Source organism: Lingula anatina, chromosome 1 (genome assembly GCF_051362555.1).
Source record: "Lingula anatina isolate TDL-2025a chromosome 1, LinAna3.0, whole genome shotgun sequence".
NCBI classification, from domain to species: Eukaryota; Metazoa; Brachiopoda; class Lingulata; order Lingulida; family Lingulidae; genus Lingula; species Lingula anatina.
Window position 1 is genome coordinate 13,321,939 of NC_141767.1, and position 23,930 is coordinate 13,345,868.

General features: G+C 35.9%; 3 protein-coding genes across 8 annotated transcripts; 1 reads left to right on the forward strand and 2 right to left on the reverse strand.

The window, feature by feature from the left end:
* Positions 1–10: 10 nt before the first annotated feature.
* LOC106171178 (polycomb group RING finger protein 1) lies at positions 11–4,491 on the forward strand. Of its 3 annotated transcripts, XM_013551380.2 has the most exons (8): positions 11–119; positions 422–527; positions 1,394–1,546; positions 1,820–1,888; positions 2,451–2,547; positions 2,802–2,949; positions 3,435–3,518; positions 3,900–4,491. In XM_013551380.2, the coding sequence occupies exons 1-8, from the start codon at positions 48–50 to the stop codon at positions 3,939–3,941; spliced, it is 771 nt and encodes a 256-aa protein (XP_013406834.2). In that variant the 5' UTR covers positions 11–47; the 3' UTR covers positions 3,942–4,491. The 3 variants fall into 3 exon arrangements, with proteins under 3 accessions (XP_013406834.2, XP_013406838.1, XP_013406836.1); XM_013551384.2 differs by lacking the exon at positions 422–527; XM_013551382.2 differs by lacking the exons at positions 11–119; positions 422–527 and adding an exon at positions 126–348.
* A 1-nt stretch (position 4,492) lies between these two features.
* LOC106171145 (cytochrome P450 10) lies at positions 4,493–11,439 on the reverse strand. 3 transcript variants are annotated; one of them, XM_013551304.2, is made up of 10 exons: positions 9,636–11,439; positions 9,105–9,282; positions 8,716–8,901; positions 7,974–8,170; positions 7,508–7,701; positions 6,800–7,020; positions 6,316–6,638; positions 5,845–5,923; positions 5,397–5,606; positions 4,493–5,200 (listed from the first exon to the last, which is right to left on the reverse strand). In XM_013551304.2, the coding sequence occupies exons 2-10, from the start codon at positions 9,246–9,248 to the stop codon at positions 5,066–5,068; spliced, it is 1,689 nt and encodes a 562-aa protein (XP_013406758.2). In that variant the 5' UTR covers positions 9,249–9,282; positions 9,636–11,439; the 3' UTR covers positions 4,493–5,065. The 3 variants fall into 3 exon arrangements, with proteins under 3 accessions (XP_013406758.2, XP_086862300.1, XP_086862279.1); XM_087006174.1 differs by having other exon boundaries at positions 5,495–5,606; positions 9,105–11,439; XM_087006153.1 differs by having other exon boundaries at positions 9,105–11,439.
* A 139-nt stretch (positions 11,440–11,578) lies between these two features.
* LOC106171192 (acetylcholine receptor subunit alpha-like 1) lies at positions 11,579–23,181 on the reverse strand. 2 transcript variants are annotated; one of them, XM_013551410.2, is made up of 7 exons: positions 22,725–23,177; positions 21,898–21,998; positions 16,873–17,018; positions 16,243–16,287; positions 14,984–15,093; positions 12,707–13,694; positions 11,579–12,110 (listed from the first exon to the last, which is right to left on the reverse strand). In XM_013551410.2, exons 2-7 carry the CDS (start codon positions 21,950–21,952, stop codon positions 11,934–11,936), a joined length of 1,521 nt encoding a protein of 506 aa, XP_013406864.2. In that variant the 5' UTR covers positions 21,953–21,998; positions 22,725–23,177; the 3' UTR covers positions 11,579–11,933. The 2 variants fall into 2 exon arrangements, 1 of the variants encoding a protein (XP_013406864.2); XR_015333132.1 differs by having other exon boundaries at positions 11,960–12,110; positions 12,615–13,694; positions 22,725–23,181.
* Between the last annotated feature and the right edge of the window lie 749 nt (positions 23,182–23,930).

Below are 23,930 nucleotides of genomic sequence, written 5' to 3' on the forward strand. Positions count from 1 at the left end.
GGTGGCTTTGGTCCATATCACGGTCGGTCCACACCGTTGTACATCTAATGCAATGCTTAACGTGTTGTACTTATTTGAAAAAGGCAAAAAGTAGAGTGCGATCAGAAAGAAACATGGAGGTATGTAAACTATCAGGGATAGTTGCATTTAAGTTACTTCACTCGTAAAATGACATCTGCGAACTCTAGTCCTTTGTTTTATGAAGTGATTAGTGTACGTTTGCGCGGCAGACTTTTTTTGGTTAATTTACAGTCTGCTTAACAAATCAAGTTACCGTTAAAAAGCCAGCGGTTGGCCAAACCTCTACAGGTGTACAGTGTATGTGCTCGTTGGCTAGATTCAGAAACGGTGAGTGACTTTAACTCGAGATCTTGACGTTAATCAGTACCTCTCTTTGCATTATTTTCACTTCTATTTACAGCCGGTTCTAAAAATTAGGATCCGTAACTTAAATCCGCACATTGTGTGTTCATTGTGTGCAGGTTACTTCATGGATGCTACGACCATAAGGGAATGCTTACACACCTGTAAGTCTTGAATGATTGAAATTTTAAATCAGAGAACTGTTTTGTTTCTTTTCCTGTGACTTAGTTTTATTTCTGTAATGTTCAACGTAGTACACATTAATAGTTGTATTCGGTTTATAAATTTTCTCAGTGACAGTAGGCTAAAGATAGGCCCCGAAATAATCGGACCCCAAATGAAGATTTTTTTATTACATTGCATGTAAATAATACAAAACTGATACAAGAAAATAATGAAATCGCCATGATCAGGGTCCTCTACCTAATCACTTCATTCTGAGATCGCATTCACAAAGAGTTGAGCCAGGCTTTACAAATCCTGGGGACTAAATATGGCGGACGTACATGAAAGAAAAACTGCCTAATCTTTTAATAGTCTCTCCGCCTCTCACATGCCTCCCCATGTGTCATCCCAATGGAGCCGAGATTTAATGACTGTCCCCCCGCAGGGACGACGTGTGGGAAGGCGTGTGAGAGGTGGAGAGACTTTTAAAAGATTAGGCGGTTTTTCTTTCATGTACGACCGCCATATTTAGTCCCCAGGATTTGTAAAGCCTGGCTCAACTCATTGTGAATGCGATCTGAGACTGCTTGGGTCTGAGAGCCAGTTTTGAGAAAATGGAAACTATATAGATTATATAATATATAAAATATGGATTGATGAAATTAAATTATTATTTCAGATTATTACTTCTGCTACCTATGATATTTGTCTAGTCTGCCACATGTAGCAGATAAAGTTTCCACTTATAAGAATTTCATTCAGTAAAATTCTGACCATCTTCCAAAAGACAAAGATGACTATGGAAATCCACCTCTGAAATATATTTTGTTATGATGAAGAATGCTATGTACCTTTTTGTTTTCAGTCTGCAAGAGCTGTATTGTGAAATATCTTCAGTCCAGTAAAAACTGCCCTCAGTGTGGCATCAAAATTCATGAAACACAGCCCCTTTCAGGTCTCAAAGCAGATAATGTGATGCAAGACATAGTCTACAAATTGGTGACTAATTTATTTGAAAGTAAGTAAATAATGTATCTCTTTCCAGTGATATTGAATCGTCTCAAATTTGCATGTTTGTCACTAAATATTTTATTGAGTTTGTAATTAATTTTTTCATGATCATACATGACAAGATAAGATAAATTAATGGTTGAAATGCATATTGACATGGTCACATGTTAATTGAACTTAAAATACTGGTGTTTGATATGCGTTGACTTAGAATTTAGAAATGAAAAGTTCTTGATCTGGGAATCGGGCTGTAAATATAATGTTTTGCTTGTTATTTCAGATGAAGAAAAAAGGAAAGAAGAATTCTGTAAGTCTAGAGGAATAAATGTTGCCAAAGAGCTGAATGAAGGTGTGTTCTTCTCAAATAGTTAATCTGTATTTCAAGCAACCATTAAGATACGTTTAAAAGAAAATTGATTTTGAAAATATATAACATCACATTTTTAAAAAATTAATTTTAATGACTTGAAAGTCCCCAGTGTAAAAATTTCCCACAAAAACACATTCAGCTAATATTATTGGGATAATCATTATTTTTCTCCAACTAACCAACCTTTGAATCTCTTTTCCTGCCACTGGCAGTAACTCTGTACTAATAAGTCCTTAACCTGTGCTTGAAGAAGGATTTTTCAAATTCTGCTATTTCTGTGTTTTTCACAAAACAAAACTGACAAGTTTGTAAACAGGTTCTACAGGAAGTGATAAATTAGATTATTTTGGTGACATCAATTCTTAGTATTTTAATTCTTAAAAGATATTAAAATAGCATCAAAATGTATTACTTGCACAGACTTGCACAGGCTTTTTATGTCTTTAATGTGTGTAAAAATTCTATGATTTGTGCATTTAAGGAAAAAATATTGAATATATATCAGATGGGGAAAAATATTCAAGCAAACTTTTTATTTCAGCTGATCAAAATGTTCCATTAACCAGTGTTTATGATAGCCCCACTGGCCACCACTATAGTAACGATGAACTGGTGTCATTGTGCCTTGAGAGAGACAGGTAGGAGTGTAAGCTTTTTTTTTTTATATAACTCATGTTTACTTTTTTCATGTACAAGATGTTGGAATGTCAGTTTTAGAAGAGCATATGTTTTGGCAATGATAAAAAACCCATTGGAATGGTGTACAAGGAAAGGAATAATGATAAACGGGTTGTTTTTCAGTAATGTTTGAAGGATGCATTTAGCATCTCAGGAATTGTAAAGTGTCATATAATTCAGGATGCTTTCTATATACTGAAATACTTTCTTCAAGTTTACTGCTTCCACTGCAAAACATAAATGGGCAACCAGTTCACATCCCACCCTTGGACAGAAAGTTCATCAGATGTTCCACACGTACCAGGATAGCACATGTTAAGAAACTCCTTAGGAAAAAGCTGGTGTTGTCTCAGTCTCTCAAGGTAAAAAAGATTTATAAGGGTATTGTTTGGAAATTTTCATCAGAAACACACCATCATAACTTCAATTCAGATTCACACTTTTCAAGAAAAAAAATTAATGTAATAATCTGTTCTGAGATGAATTCTATTACAAACAGGTTTTTGGAGATGTTTTGATATAAACATTGACACATATCATTTTGTGCACTTCCATTGTTATATTGTTTCTTCATTATTTTCATGTCATTGTTTCTATCATTTTTGTCATTCATCTTTCTGTCCAGAAAGCTTTGCTGCCTTGTTTCTGTTTTAACAGTGTCTGTACTTGCTAACTTGGCTGCCCAATATAAATAATAGAGAATGTTTGTGGATTGTTTATATATATATACTCTTTTACCGTAAACTGGAATCTAAAGTGACTTTCTAGATACAGTACTTTAGCACATTTTTATTCCTTACAGCATCCCCAAGTTATTTTTCATAAACAGCTAGATGTTACATTTCAGCTTACCATATCATGTAGTGAGGCCAGTGGTTTAGATGACAATTGGAATCTTAAACAGATTTGGCTGCAGCATTGGTTAGACAAGGTATGGAAAGTATTTTGCTGAATCCACATTATGCTTTTAATTTTATCAAAACAAACTTTTAATGTACTTAACAAAATACATTAAAGGTAATCTAAGGATTGCTTTGCCTTTTTATTACATAGGACATATTAAAACTTGTCTCAAGATATTTGGATGATTATGAACCTTGCCTTTATCCTTAAAATGAAGTAATAGGCAATGGTTCTCGTTCCTGTTTGGTTCACGTATATTTGAATCATAATTATTAAAAGATTTCTAGGATGCTTATTTTATGGTTGAAATTTACAAACATCTTTTCTGAGCTTGAATTACTTGAATGTTTGCTCAAATTAAAAATATGCTGGTTAAGTTGACTTAATTTTGTATTTATTTGTGTTTCAGGACCCACCCTTAATATTGTATTATGCCATTTCTAGTTCTTGACACCCGTCAGTCAGATGAGAATCAGAAACCAGGTTAACTTATCAGTCAGGGCCCCGTAACTCAAAAGCATTGTGCATTGCGACCAAGCACAAGCATCTAGATTCCATAACTCGCCCATACTCACCCCATATAATACATTGTAGCCTCTATGTGATATCGCTATTCACAATACGTGATGCTTTCAAGTTATGGAGCCCTGGTCTACAAGCACAAGGAAGCTTCATATAATAAAAGGAAAGTGCTGTTAAGTCCAAATTCATTTTGAAAACATTCCAGCCATTGATAACTTCTAAATGTTCTCACTGTGAGGATATTAGCACTGGTTACAGGCTTTAGAAATGAAGTCCATAGTGTGCAATCTTAGTGCCTTTATCAAAGTTCATGAAAAAAGGTCAGATTATCAAAATGATGACGTGCTTTCATCAATGGTTCCACCTCAGTTGAACAATTGCTACAAGACTTGCAAGTTGATATTGCAGTTTTCAGCTCACATAACATGTAAGGTGACTCCCAAACATGCACACTAATAAAAATAACATCTATCCTCAAAGGGCTTTTTATATTGTTTATTATAAATGTAATTTTTTCTCACCATTGTCACACCAGGATTGCATCTCTGACATTCTGAATCTTTTGACATGCTAAGCCATGATATAATGCTTAATGCTAGCAGTCGTAATGCCCCCTGTTTCTATGATTTTGGTCACCATAAAGATAATTGGGCTAAAACTATGTTGTTTTGTGCAATCAATTTGTAATGCCCGGTGGTCCCCCCTTTCGCACCCCTACTCATGTATAACAGTACTTAACGGTGACGGTGACGTACAGGTACCACACGTTTGCTCACGAATCTTCAGAGGGCTTTCCAGCTTCTAAATTAGATTGCACTCACGCTGTTTTTACGCAAATAACCCCCCGTTTTACAAGGATTAACAATTCTGCCAAAACGTGTTCCCTGCGACACAAAGATGTCCTTGAATAGCATAACATGCATGGCGTTAATAAGAAGATGGGCTATATCGGCCGATATGCCAGCAACTTTAAAATATGCTTGAAAAAATAAGATATCCAATATAATGCAGAACAGATTTACCATCTATTTGACTCTTATGATGTAAATGCAGTCATTCAGTGTCCAGTGTCTTTAAGTGTGTTCTAGGAATAAAAGAGATCTTGACTGGCCTGTCTGGAGTCATGACTAGGTTTAGCACTGGTTCCACTGGCTCATGGTGGTACTCCAACTTGAAATTCTTTAAAATCTGAAAAACAAAGAAGAATGCAATAAAAAGATATATACATGAACGAACTGTAATGTAAACATGGCATCATATAAATTTTGAACATTTCTGTTTTTTAAAAGAGGAAACATGCCTGTGCAAAAATTGTCTTCGTTATTTTATAGAATTCTTTGTTTTTTATGAACGGTTTAAGAAAGATATTTTGACATTATCGTACTTTAACGAGGGCAATATAAATCTCTTGTTCAGCAATACGCCTGCCAATACACATCCGGGCGCCGTGTCCGAATCTCATATTGGAGAATATTTTCATACCCATGCTGGCATGGGCGCCATCACGGAGCCATCTCTCAGGATTGAATTTTTCGGGGTCTTCAAATAACTTGGGATCATGGCCCATGCCATATAGATTAGCCTGGACGTGTTTCTGCGTCAGAAAAATGTTAGTTTATTCATCGAGTTAACGATGTTCTTTAACAAGTAAGAATTATGCTTTAAAGTTATGTTGAGGAAATATGACTTTTAATATTCTCAATTTTTTTCATTTGTCATTACATCGAGAAAAAAAGACGTTTTATCAAGTGTACATCTTTTCACACTTCGACCAATCTCCATTTCGCTTAAAAACAAATTTAAAACAGAAACTAATGTTTTAAAATGCTCACCCCTTTAGGTATGTGGTAACCACAGACTTCAATATCCTCTTGTAAGATTCTGCTTGTTGTAAATGTAATAGGATACAACCTAAAACAGACAAGTTTTCATTACAAATATTATCCACGTTTTTTATATTGGATGATAAAATGTAGTGCATAAAATGTAATGGGACACTTGGAATAGCAAGGTGGTCGCATGCTTTGTATTTGAACAAAACTCTTTATTAGGCAGTGCGTCATTGGTGACTCTGTCATTTTCAATACTGAGGGAAGGCCGAGTAGGAGTCCTGCGACATGCAATACTATGACCTGTACATCTTTTGTGTGTTCTCAAAAGCGGTGATGGAAGTTTCTGGATGTTACCCCTAGGTATGTGGAGGGGCAAGAAACACACGGGGTTTGACACACCACACTTCTACACTCCTATCGTGTGTTCAACATTATATTTTCTGGTTGTTTTGAAATAATACATATACGTACCTGAACATTTCTTTGAGGCACGCTTTCAGGTACGGTAAATGCTGCAGTTTATCAGCAGTTATCTCTGTCGATGTTGGAAAAACTTTGCATAACTCTTGATACAGGTTGTCTTGAATATTCGGGTTGATTGCGAGGCAATAGAGTGTCCAAATAGTCGCCGTGGAAGTAGTTTCTACGGCGCCCATCATAAGATCGATAACATGAGAATTTGCCTCCTGAGGTGTTAGGTATTTCGAGCTAAGTAGGTAAGAAAGGAACGAAAGTTTTTCTCCTTCCTCTTCATTTTTGATAAAGGAGCTGGTTTCGTTCAAAGACTGAACTTTCTGAAATACGATTATATATTTTTTGATAAGATTAAATTAAAAAATAAAGATTAATTTTAAATGCTGTGGTTTGAGTAATTTCCACTTGAAACAATTAATTATTATTATATTATTTTTTATTATGAGGACAAACCTTTTCAGAAGGCTTGATTGTATCTCACCTTGTCAACGAATTTTTGACCAATTGCCGTCACCTTGTCTGTATGGAACTCAAACTGCTTGTACGTCTTTGTGGGATATATCGTATATATAGGTAAGCCAAACACCAGGGTTTGCATATACTTGAAGAAACACAGGAGATGATCAATAAAGTCTTTGGCATCAGCCAGAGGGACGTCTTCGAAACAGCCTATTCTGTTCTCAAACAAAACCGTTCCAATCGCTGTCATGGAAATAGAATTATTGCTGATGACATTTGATAAATGAAGTATTTACTAAAGACCTATGAAATGATCTTCCACTCTATCAACAGTTAACCATTTCCCCATTTTTCAAAAATTTAATTTATTCAATATGTTACATGAATCAAAGACACATATGAAGCTAGCGTAAATGTAACGTGTATAATATATTAGTACCAGTTTTTATTACGCAACACAAATAGAACCCAAGTGAAATAAAACGCAAAATTAATATTGTAACATGTCTGGCAGTAGAAAAGGACTTTAAAACTGCACCTTCTTCAAATTTCTGGTCTTCAATTAAACTTCGTGTACTTGTTTCACTACAGTCAGTAAAGCACAGAAATTAAGCATAAACGGCCATTAGCCGTGAAGCACGCATTTTAATTAAAATTAGAATTTAGATACTATGATCGCAGGTAGAATAAAACATTGTACAAATTGCAGAAAAGCGTAGATAAAACTTACATTCCAATGCCCATTTGAACATTTCATGCTCCATATTTTCCACCTCTCCATTCTCATGATTTCTAATCTGCTGTAGTCTTTGGACAAAATCATCAGTGACCGTGTTCATACTCGGGATATACTGTTGAACTTCTTTGGGAACTAGTAATTTTTTGCCGATGACTGAGCGTTGTCGATGCCATTCTTCTCCTTGCCTAGTGAGAAATTCAAGCCTTGTAATTTCACAGTTTCTTTTAATTATTTTGTTGAAAATACTATTATTTGTTATGATTTCGCCACATCAAATGCACAGCCTAACCATGATACTGTAAAGACGTTTTATGTATATAAGGGTTTTAGTCCAGATTAGCCGCGTGAGCTTCACCATCAATAAGTAGAAATAAATCTGATACCATCGCAATATTCTGACTCTTAATTACAACATAAATTTCATAGATGCATCATTCTAAAAGAAACATGTACTTACGAATTAACAAGCCCAAGCCCTATTCCTTTTTGCTTCCTGTAGTGCATTATAGGCAAAAGCTCCGTTCTCTGGGGGTATTTGCCATCTGCTCGGACAACTTTGCTGTACTCGATCGGGTCGCTAATGACGATGCTCTCTACGGTGGCCAATTTTTCTCTATATACGGGTCCGTATTCTTGAGAGCGTGTTTGCTGCACCTTATGATATATGACAATAATGGTACCGGTGTTTTACTACATATGGAATCAGGTTCAAAGCTGTATTTGAATTGGAATAATGATAAAATACTCTGACAGTGTTTTATTTACTAACACAGGGGTGTTTCTAGAATTTTATAAACGAGAGAATATTCTCCCTATCCTAAAAAAGAACTATCAGGCTTTCAATGAGAAGGTGAAGGTGATCGCCCTTCGGGAAAAATGTATTTTTTTATGTAAGAATTCTGCAGGTATGCAATGTTCAGTATTTATTTGCATTACACAACTATATTAAACACAGACTACAAGGATTTTAAAAAAAACTAAGAACAGAAAGAAGGAAAAAAGGAAAAAGGGGATTTTAAGTAATAAATGCAACATCGTATGGCAACGTATTGGAGACAAATATTAACTACTAGTAATTTTGACAGCGTTGAAAAACGGTATTTCATGTAACGCTCCAGACACTGAGAGATATCCACCACCGTGCTGTCAGGTCAGAACTTCATATTTTATCCATGCATAATAAACCAATGCAAGCCTACCTTGAATAATCTATTAAGCCCAAATCCATCTTTTTTTATATAATCGAACAGGGTACCCACTATAGGCAAGCCCTTAGGGCCAGGGATCTCGTGGAAGGGTCTATATTTGACTCGTTCGGAAGGCATATAGGAGTTTTCAGTGGAAGTGTTGGCTCCCGCTGATGGCTGACTTTTGTCAAAGGGACACTGAAATAAAGGGAAATTGTCTATTCAGACCTGTTTATGAAAGAATTTTGTTGCACAATGTATACCCAGTCAGATTATATACCGGTTAAATTTAAAGTATCAAATACTTAAGTTAAATGAAACCAACTAAAACAGTTGATTTATTCCTAAGTGGTATAACTTTTTATTGAGAAATTATTAATCCACGTACAGCACTCACTTACTTTGCTAACTGGATCTTGGTGAGATGCATTAAGGTTAGTTGAAGAAGCGTTCTTCACAGTCTTGTCAAAAGCACCTTTCCTTTTCTTGGAGTAAAGCCATTTTGGCAAATTCCTTGCTAACTGAAATCTTCTAACGGTCGCCATTCCTTTTTGGTGATTGTTCGACTTCTGAATTATTCTTAAATATACAATAGCTACCATTTAGGGCGTGCTACGTTTTTCCACCTTTGATAAACAGTATTATTAATTTTTCTCTACTGAATTGGGGCAATTAAAAATGGTGCTACACCCGCTTTATAGCAAAAAAGTTGAGTATTGCACATACAGTGAAGGTGGATGCGATTTGTAAATTTTGAAACTCTGTGTGACAAATGAGAGCAGAATGTGAGGTTAAATGTACGCATTCCACAGTTTTCAAAATTAATAACTTTATATAAACTTTCAGTGAACCGTTGCTTTGACTAAAATGTTTTTATCTATGACTTATAACGTTATTCTCCAAACTGTACATCTTGCTAGACATGTACTTACTTGATTTTGTCGCCTGTAAATGAAAGCCTTCAATATAGCCAGGGTGACCAAACTTATGATGAGCAAGCGTCCGTTACTTTTGACACGTTGAAACATCTATTTAACCGTGGACTGGTCTCATTCCTTTTATGGAAGGGAAATCTGTTATAATTGGATACATTATCGTACAAACTGAGTGGGAAGCCTGCTATCTACGTCATCTTAAGGCCAGTAGGTGGCTCTCCTGCAGGGATTTGGTCTGGATATGGATAAGGCGATTAGTCCATTTAAATGTGACAATTCTACCCAATTTTACCGGGCCATTGAGACAATTTCTTGATGTTGCTGTCAGCCAAGATATACCTATCTTCCCAGAAAATGCGTAAACTGTGGAAATATTTAGCTAAATCAAAATGTAACTTATAGATGAGATGAAGTGCGCTTAGTTAAGGTTTCTAAAGGCAGCAACGATATTTTGCCATGGAGGTGGCGAAGCAGTATCCTACTTTTTTTAAACCAATGTTTAACGAGACAGCGAAGATGGCAAATGCACAAACACTGAACAGATAAGAAACACAACCTTTCACCCAAACAACAGCTGTGACCTGCTTAAGCAGTAAATGTCTTACATTGTTTACAATTCCTTTGTTTTTTTTAAACACATCAATACCCATAACTGTATCATTTCATATCCCATGTTTCAAGTACGAATCAACTTAACAGTTCATGTAACACTGTCATTAACCTATATCAGAAAACTAAGAGCAAACAAACAACGGAAATTTAAGAGGTACACGAGAGAGAGAGAGAGAGAGAGAGAGAGAGAGACCAAGCGAACGACAAAATACATGCATAAAATCCAATAAGAAATCACGCTTACTTAACCTGTCTTTTTGTTAAACAAAAGTTTAAAATAATTTATGGTGTGAGCAAATTTGCCGAATGGCGACAGCTATAGCAACTGCGACGCCATAGACCGACAGAGATTATCAGAATATGTACTTATGTAAAGACCGATGGTGTTTCGCTTCTAATGCTATTAAATTACACAATTACACCCACGACGAGGATACCCTCTACCAGGACGACAGATTGATTTTACACAAGATATTCACAGATATGTCTTTAGATAAATGGATGGTCATTTGGTTCTCTGGCTTATGGAGAGGCCACATCGAGAGATTTTTTGTCAAAATTACGCGACAACAAAATTAATTTTGCGAAGCAAGAAAATCCTTTTAAGACATGCATCCTGATAATACATGTTGTACACTCCATGGAAGATGCACCGGTAGTGTATCAAGGAAGAAATCAGTAATACACTTCTCGCTGTTGACATTGGCTCACGTTAAACCGTCAATAAAATGAATGCAGACAACTGACGATATTACGGGTTGTTTCGGATTGACGTTTCTTTTCATCATTTTTGCATTCATTAAAAAACCCGAATTCATTTTTAAGCCTGAAGCATTTTAATCTAACATTCCAATCCTCCAGGTTGTATTGTTACTGCTACAATTACAAAAATCAACAATTGATCGTTTTGCTGTGGTCACTAAAACATTTTCAAGTTTGTGTATTGAAAAATAAGCAACAGCGCCGTTTAAAATAAAAATATTGCCAGTATGGTTATATTAGTTATTCATGACACTAAATGATAGTTGGCACAAAGTTTGAGTTCCTTAAAAATACATATATATTTGTTATTTGTTTACCATGACTTTAAATTATTTTAATTCAGAAATGGTTCATATACATACAATTCTTCAGCGTCGATGTCATTTGCTCCAGTGCCTCGCCGGCAATTTTAAAACTAATTTTTTTAATAATTTGCTTTCTGTCAACGTCTCTTTATTCCTAGAGTGGTCGGGATCTACAGTATATGGCAAAACACTGTGTCACTCATAACCTTGTCCTAATCCTTGTATCTTTAAATAGGCTGAATCAACACACACACACACACATTACATTGACGATATGTTTTGTTATTTGCATCATTCAGTATTTACACACATGTAATTGCATATATTAAAGTGGATTTTATGCTGATAGTTTACTGCAAGAAACGTACGTCTTCACGATACATGTACACATGTATGCACCATACAGTCCAGAAAAAAATTACAAGTTTAGTTGGTACATTAGTTGATTTATGAAGAAATATATGGTAATAAGTACTTAAGTTTATATTAAAGGAATCCGGCGACACAAATTGCACAAAATGAGTAAAATATAAAAACTGGCATCAAGGTTCAGTCGCAGTGAAACTCCATTGAGCCCCTACCAAGCATTATGTTACTTAGCATTGTGTGATGTCTGCTATTGGTTGAAAGGAAAACAGCTCTGTAATAAAGCGGTTTTTAGTGGCATTCTGTCGTCATAGAGTGTGGGAGCCTGCAGGATTATACCGAGAGTTCCAACCAAGCATGCTGTAGTGAAAATCCACAGAAAAAGCCGATCCAACACCATGGCTACATACCTCCAATCTTCTTTTACCTGAAATTATCGTAAAGACGTATGATTATAGTAACGCATTTCAAACCGAGCGTCGTTGACGTAAATGCACTATTTAAATCCATTTACTAAGCAGATGTAATAATATGTGGCTTGCTGGGTTTTAATATCACCGAATAAGACGCTAATTGATGGCTTAATGCTTCTCCTAATGGTGACGTCCGGATGAGTACAGACCTGGCTGTAATGATTTCATTTCTAATATTGATCTCACCTATCGCAATTAAACTTACCTCTGACAAAAAGTTATCACCTTTCAAATTTATAAATCATTCACAAAATTAATAACTCTGTGCACAAACAATTTTGTTTTTGCGAATAAAAACATACATTTTATTATTTTGTAATGCTATAGGCAGAGAAGAGACCTACTCTAAACTAAATAAAAAGAAGATATAAACAATTAATTCCCTTCCTATAGAAAAGCATAGGTTCAAGTAAAAAATTCATTTAAACAAGCGTAAGATAGAGGTTAAAAATACCAACCAAAAAGAACCGTAAAGCTGAAAGAAACTTGCGGGGAAAAGAAAACAAGCAAGCGCCATTCTTCATCCAGCTCCAGCCTTTGGGTGACTCACCATGTCTTCAACATCTTCGTTCTTTAGGTGGTCGGAGATAAATGTTACACCTTCCAACGCTTTCTGGATGTGGACAGGATATTTTCGTTTCCTCAGTCCGGGGTTCCTTTCCTCCTGCCCAAGGAGCAAGATTTCTTCGTGACCCATATGATTTGCATCGCAATTTTGTCGACTGTTTCCGAAAGCGTCTCGCATTTCCATTCCATTGCAAGCCCGCACCATCACCTTTGGCGTCTTTTCCCCTTCCGGCGTGGGTCGCCGCATCATCAGCAATCTCGGTAGAATCTGGAGGAAAACCTTCTTAACCCAAGGTGACATCACGTGGGTAGATGGACTTCGGAAGTGGACATTCAGCACCACGACCGTCACGATAATTGACACAGATACCAGTATCATGGTGAAGAGCAGGTACTTGCCGATGAGGGGAACCACAATTGAAGTCGGCGGAATCAGGTCGGCCAATAGCAAGAAAAACACAGTGAGTGAAAGCAGAATGGAGATACACAAAGTAATCTTCTCGCCGCTGTCCGATGGGAGGTAGAACGTCAAAACAGTAAGGAAAGAAATAGCCACACAGGGGATTATCAGATTGACAGTGTAGAAAAGAGTTTTTCTACGCAAGGTTACGTTAAAAATAATAAAAGGATAAGGCTCAGGACAGCAAGTATAGTATTTTGCTTTGCGTCTGGCAGGAACACTTAGTAAGTCCCACTCGACACTGCGTGAATAGTCCTTCAGGTCAATGCCATAGCCGATTTCATAGTCATCATTGTAATCATCTGGCTGGCATATATGCTTTAAATCCACTTGGAAACCATCGTATGTCCATGACCCAAATTGCATAATACAAGTTTGTTCATCAAAAGGGAAGAATTCCACGTTGATGGGACAGGCACTCTTGTAAATAGCGGGCGGCTCCCATTGCACCTTTCCTGTCGGATGAACGGTTGCTTTCGTCATTAAGGTGACCTCATAATTGCCATCTGCGCTGAAATTCGCAATGAACAACTGGGCTGATTACTCGTGTATTAACGGGGCGACCACGATCACTCTGTATTCAATGCCTTGAAGTTTCGGGATTTGGGTAACATGACAACGGGTCACATGTAACAAAACTAAATAACTACATGTTTGTACACTAACATATGGGTTATACATCTATCTATCTATCTATCTATATATATATATATATATATATATATATATATATATATATATATATATCATAGCTATGCGTTATGCCCAATAGGCATCACATACAAAGAGGATTGTGCGTTAGAATGACAAAGGAATATAAACTGTAAAGTAGAGAGTTTTGCTTCCAAACTATCTGGATAAACTTAACTCAATTATTCCAATCCTCTTTATGTGTTCAAAACACTTAAGATTTTCTCTTTCCAGTGCAGTGCAAACAAAACATGTATGCTACGAACAAGGGTAAAAGAAATGGGGAAACATGGCAACGAAGATAAAATTAAATGATGGGATCGTTTTTAATGACATAAATCATGCAACGTATCGGGGGAATGAAGACTGAAAAGTTTTGATTGATATCAGAGTTAATATATTCGAAAATTAGTATGTTTTACGACATGCATGGTCCATTAAAGCTGGTGCTAATGCTATACATTCAAAATGAAATAGAAATTTAGTTTTTTAGTGTTGCACCAGCTAGCTGAACTGAGAGATTACGTCATGTATCTCCATTCTGTTTCCTCTCCTTATAAGAAGATATTGATATTGCTGTCTTATGTGGCTGCATTCCAAGGGACCCGAGAAGACAAATTGCAGCAAAAAAATATTCAGGATGCTTTTGTACTTCTGAAAAATCTAAGAGTCTGAAATCAGAACTGAAAGCTGCCGTTAATTAGTGTCTATTTTAATGTAAAAATAAATTGTCTTGAGAAGATTTCATGACTAAGTACTAATTTCATGAAATGTATCTGGCATCATTAGTATATTTTCATATGTGATTTTGTAATGCAAAAATGATATTGCCACTGAGGATGATTTCAAAGGTCGAGCAACAGCTTTATCTTTTGTATTATCAATCCTACCGGGGTATGACATATAGAAAATAATCGGCTGATTTTTGTTTCCTGACAAAAGCTAAATCTAGTTGAAGAGGGGAATGTCAGTAGATTGGACAAATACTTATCGAAAACTAAAACTTCTGAAATGGCGAGCGATTTATGAAGCGACCTTTTAAAATATACCAGTGAAAGTACTACATTATAGACGTCGTGCGTCTTAGTTGAGCTGAGCAACGTCACTTACTTATTATACAACACTACATCCGGAAGCCAGATTCTGTCTGCAGGGACGTACAGGATATTCACCCCACCATAATCTTTAGGGTTCCACCGCAGTTTGTAGTCGTCCCATTCCTATGTGTTTAGAGAAACCAATTTGTAAGCATATCACATGAAATGCACACTTGTAAATTAAATTTTTGACACATTATCTTATTCTTAAAGCTAAATGTGTAGATATTACTGGTCGTACGTAACAGCTATATATATATAACGGTTGAAAATTGCAGCTACAATTTATAGTGCTAAACGTAGATATGCGGAGGGCCTATTCGCTTTTACTCTGATGACATTCAATAGTGTGTTAAACTTTTTCTTTGTACAATTCAGAAAAGTTTAAGCACAAGAGTGGGAGTCTTGAAAAGTGCAAGAATCTACCCTAACACAGTCCGTGGGCATGGGTTCAGGTTTCACATAGCTATGGGGAAAACTAATTATTTTTGCAAATCGAAACCTAACTCCTTGCTATTTTTCTTAGGACATTTTCCAGCCCGTACTTATTGATTTTCGTAATTAAATGATGACAAAATCCATAACAATCATAAATAAGTTGACGAAAACTCACACTTCAGCATCAAAAGCAAGGGTGTAAGTGTGTAAAAAACATTTGTAAATGTATATTCAAAAAACACATATAATTTATATTGCCCTTTGTATGGCACTGGCAACAACGTCTGAAGCATCTGTTTGATCAGCTGGCAAGGTTGCAACAAGGCTCTATGTATACCAGCACAGAGGTTTAGTGCAACACTTCAAAATGGATTTTATTATAAACAGCAGATATCAAAGGTTTGAGGGCTTTCCGCGAATATGTTATCTATACTTTCATAACACAATGTGGTTTTAATTGTAGTTTAAGAACATTCTTTTCGGTAGTTTAAGTTTTAAAATAAAAACAAAATCATTTTGTGAGCGCTAGCTTACACTGCCGTAGTAGTCTAAATTTACCGAAACATTTCTTTATACATTAGTGAATATATCCAGAAAACTTAATTCCAAACTAAAGTAATTTTTCAGAGCATGATTGACCAAAAAATTGCAATTTGCAATATATCATCACTTCCATTTTCGACAGGAATAGATTCTGAGAACTTGGGACATGCCAAATGCGCAAATCTCTCCAACAGGAAGGAGTCCGCCGACGTGCATTGTGTGGCTTGACCAGTGGAAATCGACAGCGAATTGCATTAGTTGTTGAAGCGGTCTCCTTGAAGACCTACTTACATGCATCAGCCACACGTTGGTAGTCATGATCTGGTTCTTCTCATCCTTAAGAATGAAGAAATCAGTGAGAAATAGGTTGTTGTTCAATTAATATACATGGCATGCAATTTACTTGAGATAAAACATGAAGAAAAACGCATCGAAAACGCTATCAAAATCCGTTCGATGGAGTGTTTCTAGACAATGATTCGCCCCTGAGCCTTAAAACGTATCATCTAACATGTAAAATGTTACTCGTGTAACCTAAGGAGAATACCAAATCATTGGACTTGATTAGTCTAATTTCGTGTCATATATTCTCCGTGCTCTTGGCTATAGAGAATTGATTCGAGTTATTGTTTAAAGGAGGCATTTGTGCACGAGCCGTTAATCGCCATTGGGTATATTCTAATTTAGAAATTTTATAAGAACTCAGCTGTAAGCTTTCTTATGCAATTGGGCAATAATTGGGCAATAATTCACCTAATAATTCACCATGTAACTCTTTCCAGCAGCTATGCCCTCGACTGGCATTTAATTTCCGTCGCTGATGACAATGTATATGCATTTTCTTTCGTAAGCGGTTTTCCAAAAATGAAATAAATTATTTCTTGAATATTAAACTAGACTGAGTATGAAGGGAATACTTACTACATCAATCAGTTGTGTCAACCGGAGTCCCAGTTTTACGGTCAGCTTATCGCTGTTATTCCCCACTGGACGGATAAGCTTATTATAGCCGCTTTTATACAGCAAGTCGTCATAAAGTCGCTTAGCATCTGCTGTTCCCTCACAAACTTGAAATGTCAAAAAGAAAAAAAAAACATAAAGTGAAGGAACAGATAGACCTTAACATCATTAGATGCAGACACTGATTTCATCCAGAACTCTATTGAGAATATAGGCTTAAACTAACATCCATCAACCAAAATCTATATAGGGTAAAAGAGCAATTATATAATGATGCGTGTAATAAATTGCGATTTACAACATTTTGTACATTCATTTCACGACTGTGTGTCCATAAACTGATTCAAACCCCTTAAGATATATCATATTTCTTTAAAAAAAACAAAATTTTTTCTCAAATATTATACTAATGTATACAATTACAATTTATGTAAAACTGTAGTTTAGAGAGCTTGTAAAATGTAAATGTACACATTTTAATGCTCAATAAAATTATTATTACTAATAGATAACATGTAATAAATATAAGCTTTTACCGTGAGTGTAGCACAACAATGCATATTACAGATTGCTTGTGTATGTATTTTGGAAATAATTTACGTTAAAATGTTTGACCAAGATTAATCACAACAACAACAAAATTGAGATCGCACAAGAGACTTGTGACGACGAAGGAATAACAAAGATTTTAGTTCGGAAGTACAGAAATGAAATAAGACAAGAAAAGTGCGCATGTTGAATGCTTGCCATGGGTTTTAATTCTAAAAAATGCATCGTAAACGCGATTAAAACTTTTTTGTGTAGTGTTTTCCGCCAGCGATTCGTCTATTACTTCTTTAACGTTCATTGAGACAATTGCCAGTGGGCAAATCAATAGACATACTTCTCACGAGGCCCTAACTCAATTTTCTAGTTTTCAATCAGTTACAAGTATAATGAGACTAGTCAGTAGATATTTGAAAGGTGTTTTCGGGGATATCCCACAGCACCGAGAGAATCAATTTTAATGACTAATTATTACAAATGCTTATTATTTGGTAGCAGTGGATGAAAAAAATGCCACAAGATACGACAGAAATGTAAAATAAAGAAGAACTTCTAATCGATAACTCTGGATATAGATATATAAGATATTTTTCATGCGCATTAGAATATAGTTGCTTTTTAAAATGCGTCTTTTTGAATAACATTATTTTTAGAAAGCACTGATCTGGCCTACTTCTTATTTTTTGGTATTCAAATAAAGAAGACCGTGTCATAAGCATCCCAAGGTGCAAAGCTTTCTTCATGTTTGACAGTAAATCGAAATCTACCCCGCTTTGCGAAAAAACAAAGCAGCATTTCTTCCACATTGATCCCGTCTGTATGTCCTAAATACTGCCAGAAAACACAGATACTAGTTCAATGAATTAAAAGGAACCTTCATCATTGCTTAACTCCATTACAGATATACGGGGGAAATATGTTGTTAATTCCGCGACAAAGCTGTAACGAAGAAAAACATGTACGTGTATTTTGTTTGACTAATCAGAATGACACGATTTCCTTTAAAATAAGGGCTAAGTTCGTTCGAACAGAAGGAAATTCTGAATCAGAAGAGATGCCAAGTTTATTTAGTTCATGTAGCACATATACCCCAGATTGTGCTACTGATCACCGGTGTATTATCTTTTAATCGTAGAATTAATGTCACCGATATTTTCATAGGGAAGGAAAAACGGCGCAAATATTGATCCCCCTACCCATAATGGAATATAAACATGTATCTATAGCTATATGCTCAAATAAATCTCATAAATCAAAAACGCCTGCAGTGCCTGTGCGGAACCCAGAGCTATGTGAATGCATGGAGGACGTCTCTTATCGGTCATTGTCGGTTTGAAAGATGTTTCAAACAAATTTTCTGCCATGAAGATAATTAATTCCAGGGTGGCCGTATAGTTCACACTTTGTCGCTGCTGTGTCTTACATCTCAAGCTGTATGTTCTTATTTTTCAATTTTCTCTCCTTAGCTACCATTCTCCTCATTCATCTCTTTTGTGGCCTATCATCTTTATAATCTTTTTCATATTTCTAACTATCCTCGCCTCGTTACTGCACGATCAAGCTACCGGGTACTTACCTAAGATCATGGCGGGGTTATGCTGGATCTGATTATATTTCAATTTTTCAAGTAGTCTACAACTTGAATTATACATGTAGATGGAGCCGTTACCATTTGACATGGTTAGGTCTGGGTCTAATTTGTGCTAGAATCATTTAGCTCATTGTACTTACTCTACCTCCAGTGATACTGCCGTAGCAAGTGAAAGCTTTATACGTATAATGTACATTATGTACGTTGGTTATACATTTTTGTTGTTTCAATCTCTTTCCCGCGGTTTTGAACTTAGTACGTGTGTTTAGGCCAGGAGGAAATTTTCTAGCTAACCTGTGTATGTCGTTGACTTACGTTTTGGTTCTTTTTTATTTTTATTTTATTTTATTTATTAATTTTATTTTAATTATTTTAATTTTTTCTTTGCAAGGTACATGTATTTAATATTTTTTGTATGATATTCTCAGACGACTTGCTGAAAAGAAACTGTGACTATAGATATTATTGGAGTAAACAATTAAGATATGCGTTCTATACCACATTTTCATGAGCCAGTGTATGGGTCTGAATATGTTTCATTGATCGCTCTCTTTGTCAAGAGAAAAATATCCTCTTGCTGCTTGTAAACGATAGTACTCCCCTGAGTTCAACGAAGGCTCTTGTCAGCTGATCTCATTAGACAGACCCAGAGGGAATGCTTGGAAATATACTCCAAACAGAAAAAAGTGTCAGTATATATTGTGCGTCATTTTAATTGCTATTTTGCTAACTAGTTGACCTATATAGTTTTACTTAGATTGTACGAATTTTTTAACGCAAAACACGCGGTCTTTTAACAATTATTATTATTATTTGAGGGTTTTTTTCAATTATCACGAAAGGCAGCATACAAATGCCACTGTTTCATATGCGTCATTTATTATCTAATTGATTTCCTTTCCGTTTCTTCGAAGACAGTATTTATATCGTAGGGATTCTATTTGATTATAAGCAGCTGATTTAATAATAAAAGTAAGTATTCACGTGCACATTGCTGTGGACTCTATGGAATAATTAATGGATATAGATTAACATTATTCCTAGATGAATTATAACTCCTTTGGTGACTTTTTCATTGTCGAAATATTAATAATTGGTTAATGATATCCCAACCCAAGCGAAGATAGGGGAAGACACATACTGCATGAACGACAGAGACACTGTATTATTAATGAAAATAATAATCTTTATTTTAAGAGGGTAAAGCGTGTGAAGTTTACACTTATCTTCCACATTACCCTCTATTATCTCCGTATAATTTGTAATATCAGATTTGATTGCATCTAGTGCGTGTGATGTGCACATGCAACTTAATCAATGAGTTAGTCGCAAACCAATTGTTGTTATCTCACTTCTCATGCCAACTTGCTCTTACTCAAATGCTCAGGCGTCCTCAGAAAATAAGAAAAAAAAATCCCCATCAATGTTGTTTTCGACTAAAATGAAATTTAGCCCTCTTTCATGATATTTCCGATGTCTGTAGGAATCCTGAAAACTGAGGGAAATTAATACTTGTATAGCCATAATTCATGTACTAGTAAAGGTGAAAAAACACATGTAAAGATAAGATATTTATGTCCAAAGGGTGCATCAAGTGTTAAATTGCAATGCGCAGAGACAACCATCGATTAAGTTCACCTTTTGAGTTCACGATGTTTTACCAATGGGCTCAATAAGTGGACATCTCCATAATCTGGAACCACAATGGTATCTCTGCGCGATATGTTACTACGCGTTCAGGTCAGACTCTCTTCTCTTCCTCTCTCAAAAACTACTCTTAGCTTTGAATAATGAAAATATTCTACAGAAGAGAACTCTGATAAATATTTTCATTTAATTTTTATGAGACAAATAACGAGGTGTAAGCAAAACTCACGACAGTCGCTTATTGCGATTCTCCTCTGCAATGGGAGTTAATGGAGAACAAACGCATAGTACACTTCAGCTTCAAATAACTTATTTAAAATTCCTTTGAAACATCGTTATATTTTAAAGATTTTCAATCCGTTTTATGCTTAGAACTATGCCTAAGTAAACTTCTTTTTAAATTTCATCAGACGGTTTTTATCATTTTTCTATGCTTGGCATTACTTTTGACTCCGAAGATGATCTTTAAATATTGTATTATCACTGTTTTATATTTTTGATGGGGGGGGTGGGGGGGGTGGTGGATTCATTTCGACGTCATTGAAGGTATCTACATACATAAAACTTGTGGTTAACGAGGTCATGCATGTACGACATTGGGATATAATTTTTAGAGGTTACATGGCATTCAGCCCTGGAACATTTTATGACCAGTGACTACACTTGGATATATATGCAATCGTATTAAGCAGTCATCTTAGGATTTCAATACCAGTATACTAGTACTAGTGGTTGGCTGACCCAGTTATGCCATATTTTTTCGGTCACCAGAAAATAAGGAGTAAATTACCGCAATATGTTTTGATGCATGTCGCATGTTCTTGTGCACGTTTTGTTATCCCAAATTCTAAATCTACTGAGTAAAAACAGTGGAAAATATAGCACTATCTAACTTGATTTTTCCAGCTGATCTATATCAAATACTGCCCATCGGGTCATCGAACACCCTCACCAAATGGTCTCCCCTGTTTAAACACCCTGGGTACAAGGCAGCTGCCTCATACTGGGATCAATAAGCTGTTATTTGATTCTTTCGCATGGTATAACAAATCAATGACAACTATAACAATATTTCTCTCACAATTTGCAGTCTAAAGGACGACAATAGTGTGTGTCAGCAATTGTTCGCAATGAAAAGAGGTTATGGTTATCGATCAAGATCGCGAACGCGTTTATTTTCGTAATACCGAGAATATACTTACCTTTAAACGTGAACAACAGGATGACAGACGCTCCGAACACCATTCTGTTCACCATGTGATTTCCATTGGACTAAGTGGTCAGAGCTCTTGCGCGTTAATGCCTGCGACAGGAAAAAACAATTCTTTTCATTTCTATAATCATTTTTCTTTACTCCAGCGTGGAATAATTACTGGAAAAACATATGCCACATCGACATAAAAAAGCGTTTTCTTTGAACAGGACTTTTTCATTAAATGACAACTTTTAATTGCATAGTATGTTCCTATACCAGCCATTATAATTTCTGTAACTATCTACATTCAGCAATACAGAAATAGATTACACATTCATCATAGAAAAATCAACACCAGGACAGTGGAACTGACACTGTTCATTAGGCAACTAAAGCGCTTTTTGTTTAAGGCACACGCTCGGATATTTTTAAGATGATCAAGGATGTCTGTCAAATGCTCTGCACTACATTTTGCAACTTTTTGCTGTGCCTGCAGAATACGTACTTAAAACGCATTTAGCAACACGAGGTGCATTCCACTTATTTTTGTTTCTCTTTTTACTGATGAAATCACTACGCAACGGTTACGCAGTATATCATAGCTAGGGCTACTAAACTGGTGATTTTCAAAAATATGCACCACAAATAAATAAAGAAATTGCAGTTTAAACAATGAGAATTACGTATATGTGGTATTATTTTTATTATTACTGAGTTCTACTCTCGTCCTGGTCGTGAATATGTCGCTTTACATCGAAATGTATGCATGCAGAAGAATTTTACTTGATGAATGATTTGAGGTACATGTTTGCGCGCCTAAAACAAATAACTTACGTTCCAGTTCGTGTACCCGTGCCACGGTTGGGAGGCTCTGTCCTGACCAATGTCACGCGGTTAACTCTGTTTTCCTACGCTATCATGCCTATGGCACCCGGGGCAGTGATATCGTCCCAGACGTTTCCTCTCAACCCTCGCTTATTTCATCAAAGCTTCTTACTAGCTGCGTTACAGTTTTGGTAAACCATCTCGCTGTGCAGAGAACGTCCTCAAACTGGTGTCTAATTCAACTAATCTTAAACACGCACTCGTCACTTTTTATAGTCAGTATATTCAATGAATGTGCCAGGGTTAATTCGGACCGTGCGAACAATGATTGAACAACTGCTAAAATTGAGAAGTATCTTCGATTATTTTAGCTGCCGCGCCACTACTCTCCTGATCAAATGAATTCCTTTTAGTGAAGCGACGGAGAGCATGTTCGATCGAGATCATTCGTTATACTATCAAAAGCCTTTGTGTGTTGCACAACAAATGCAATGAATAGACTTCTGTGTGAGATAAATGCGTCTATGTTTATGCATCCGTAGAATAATAAAAATAACTTGTTAATGCAGTTTTTGTTCTAAATTTCATTTTTCTTAAGCTTAAACCTGAAATAACATACCCTGCATTATAGATGAACCAAGATTAGATATTAGTGCCACATAGGTCAATACTAACACCCAGAGGTTTGCCTATCATCAACGACATGTATGATTATCATCAGTGTTATCGTCGTATTATATCTATCCTTCTTACAGGTTTCTTGCTTTTTGTCAGATTTAAATATTTCATTGAAAGTAATGCAGGCTTCCTGGTTAGGCTTTTCATTTTCAGCTCCCGTAACATCGAGTGCATCCCATCACTGCTACCGAACCGGAATGACTAAATTCGTTAGTACACTAGCCAAAAGATCTGTTGCTTCAAGTCATGAAAACAATCGTGGCCGAAGAAATACTCTGTGGCTCGACAGATTGAAATCATATAGCCTCGATAAGCCAACGTAATTTCTTACTGCTTTAATTAATATAGCTTGCTTTGGTATAAATTAAAACATAAGGAAGACGTTTCGCCATATCTGTGGACGCAAACTCTCCGTCTTTATAGGGTCTTCATTTTTGTCTATACCATCTTGTACATTATTAATAACAATGGTAGCTACACATTAAAACAAATAAAACTAAAGTTATTATTATTATTATATTATTTATATCTATACGC

Excerpts from the sequence above, each read along its gene's own strand:
- LOC106171178 (XM_013551380.2), top strand. The coding sequence starts at position 48 with ATGCAATGCTTAACGTGTTGTACTTATTTGAAAAAGGCAAAAAGTAGA. Across the intron at positions 120-421 it reads GATCAGAAAGAAACATGGAG|CCGGTTCTAAAAATTAGGAT; the intron begins GTATGTAAACTA and ends TTCTATTTACAG. Across the intron at positions 2,950-3,434 it reads TGTTGTCTCAGTCTCTCAAG|CTTACCATATCATGTAGTGA; the intron begins GTAAAAAAGATT and ends GTTACATTTCAG.
- LOC106171145 (XM_087006153.1), bottom strand. The coding sequence starts at position 9,305 with ATGGTAGCTATTGTATATTTAAGAATAATTCAGAAGTCGAACAATCAC. Across the intron at positions 8,171-8,715 it reads GGCTTAATAGATTATTCAAG|GTGCAGCAAACACGCTCTCA; the intron begins GTAGGCTTGCAT and ends ATATATCATAAG. Across the intron at positions 5,924-6,315 it reads TGCCTCAAAGAAATGTTCAG|GTTGTATCCTATTACATTTA; the intron begins GTACGTATATGT and ends TGTCTGTTTTAG.
- LOC106171192 (XM_013551410.2), bottom strand. The coding sequence starts at position 21,952 with ATGGTGAACAGAATGGTGTTCGGAGCGTCTGTCATCCTGTTGTTCACG. Across the intron at positions 17,019-21,897 it reads CCTGTTGTTCACGTTTAAAG|TTTGTGAGGGAACAGCAGAT; the intron begins GTAAGTATATTC and ends TGACATTTCAAG. Across the intron at positions 12,111-12,706 it reads ACGAAGATGTTGAAGACATG|GTAAAAGAAGATTGGAGGTA; the intron begins GTGAGTCACCCA and ends CGATAATTTCAG.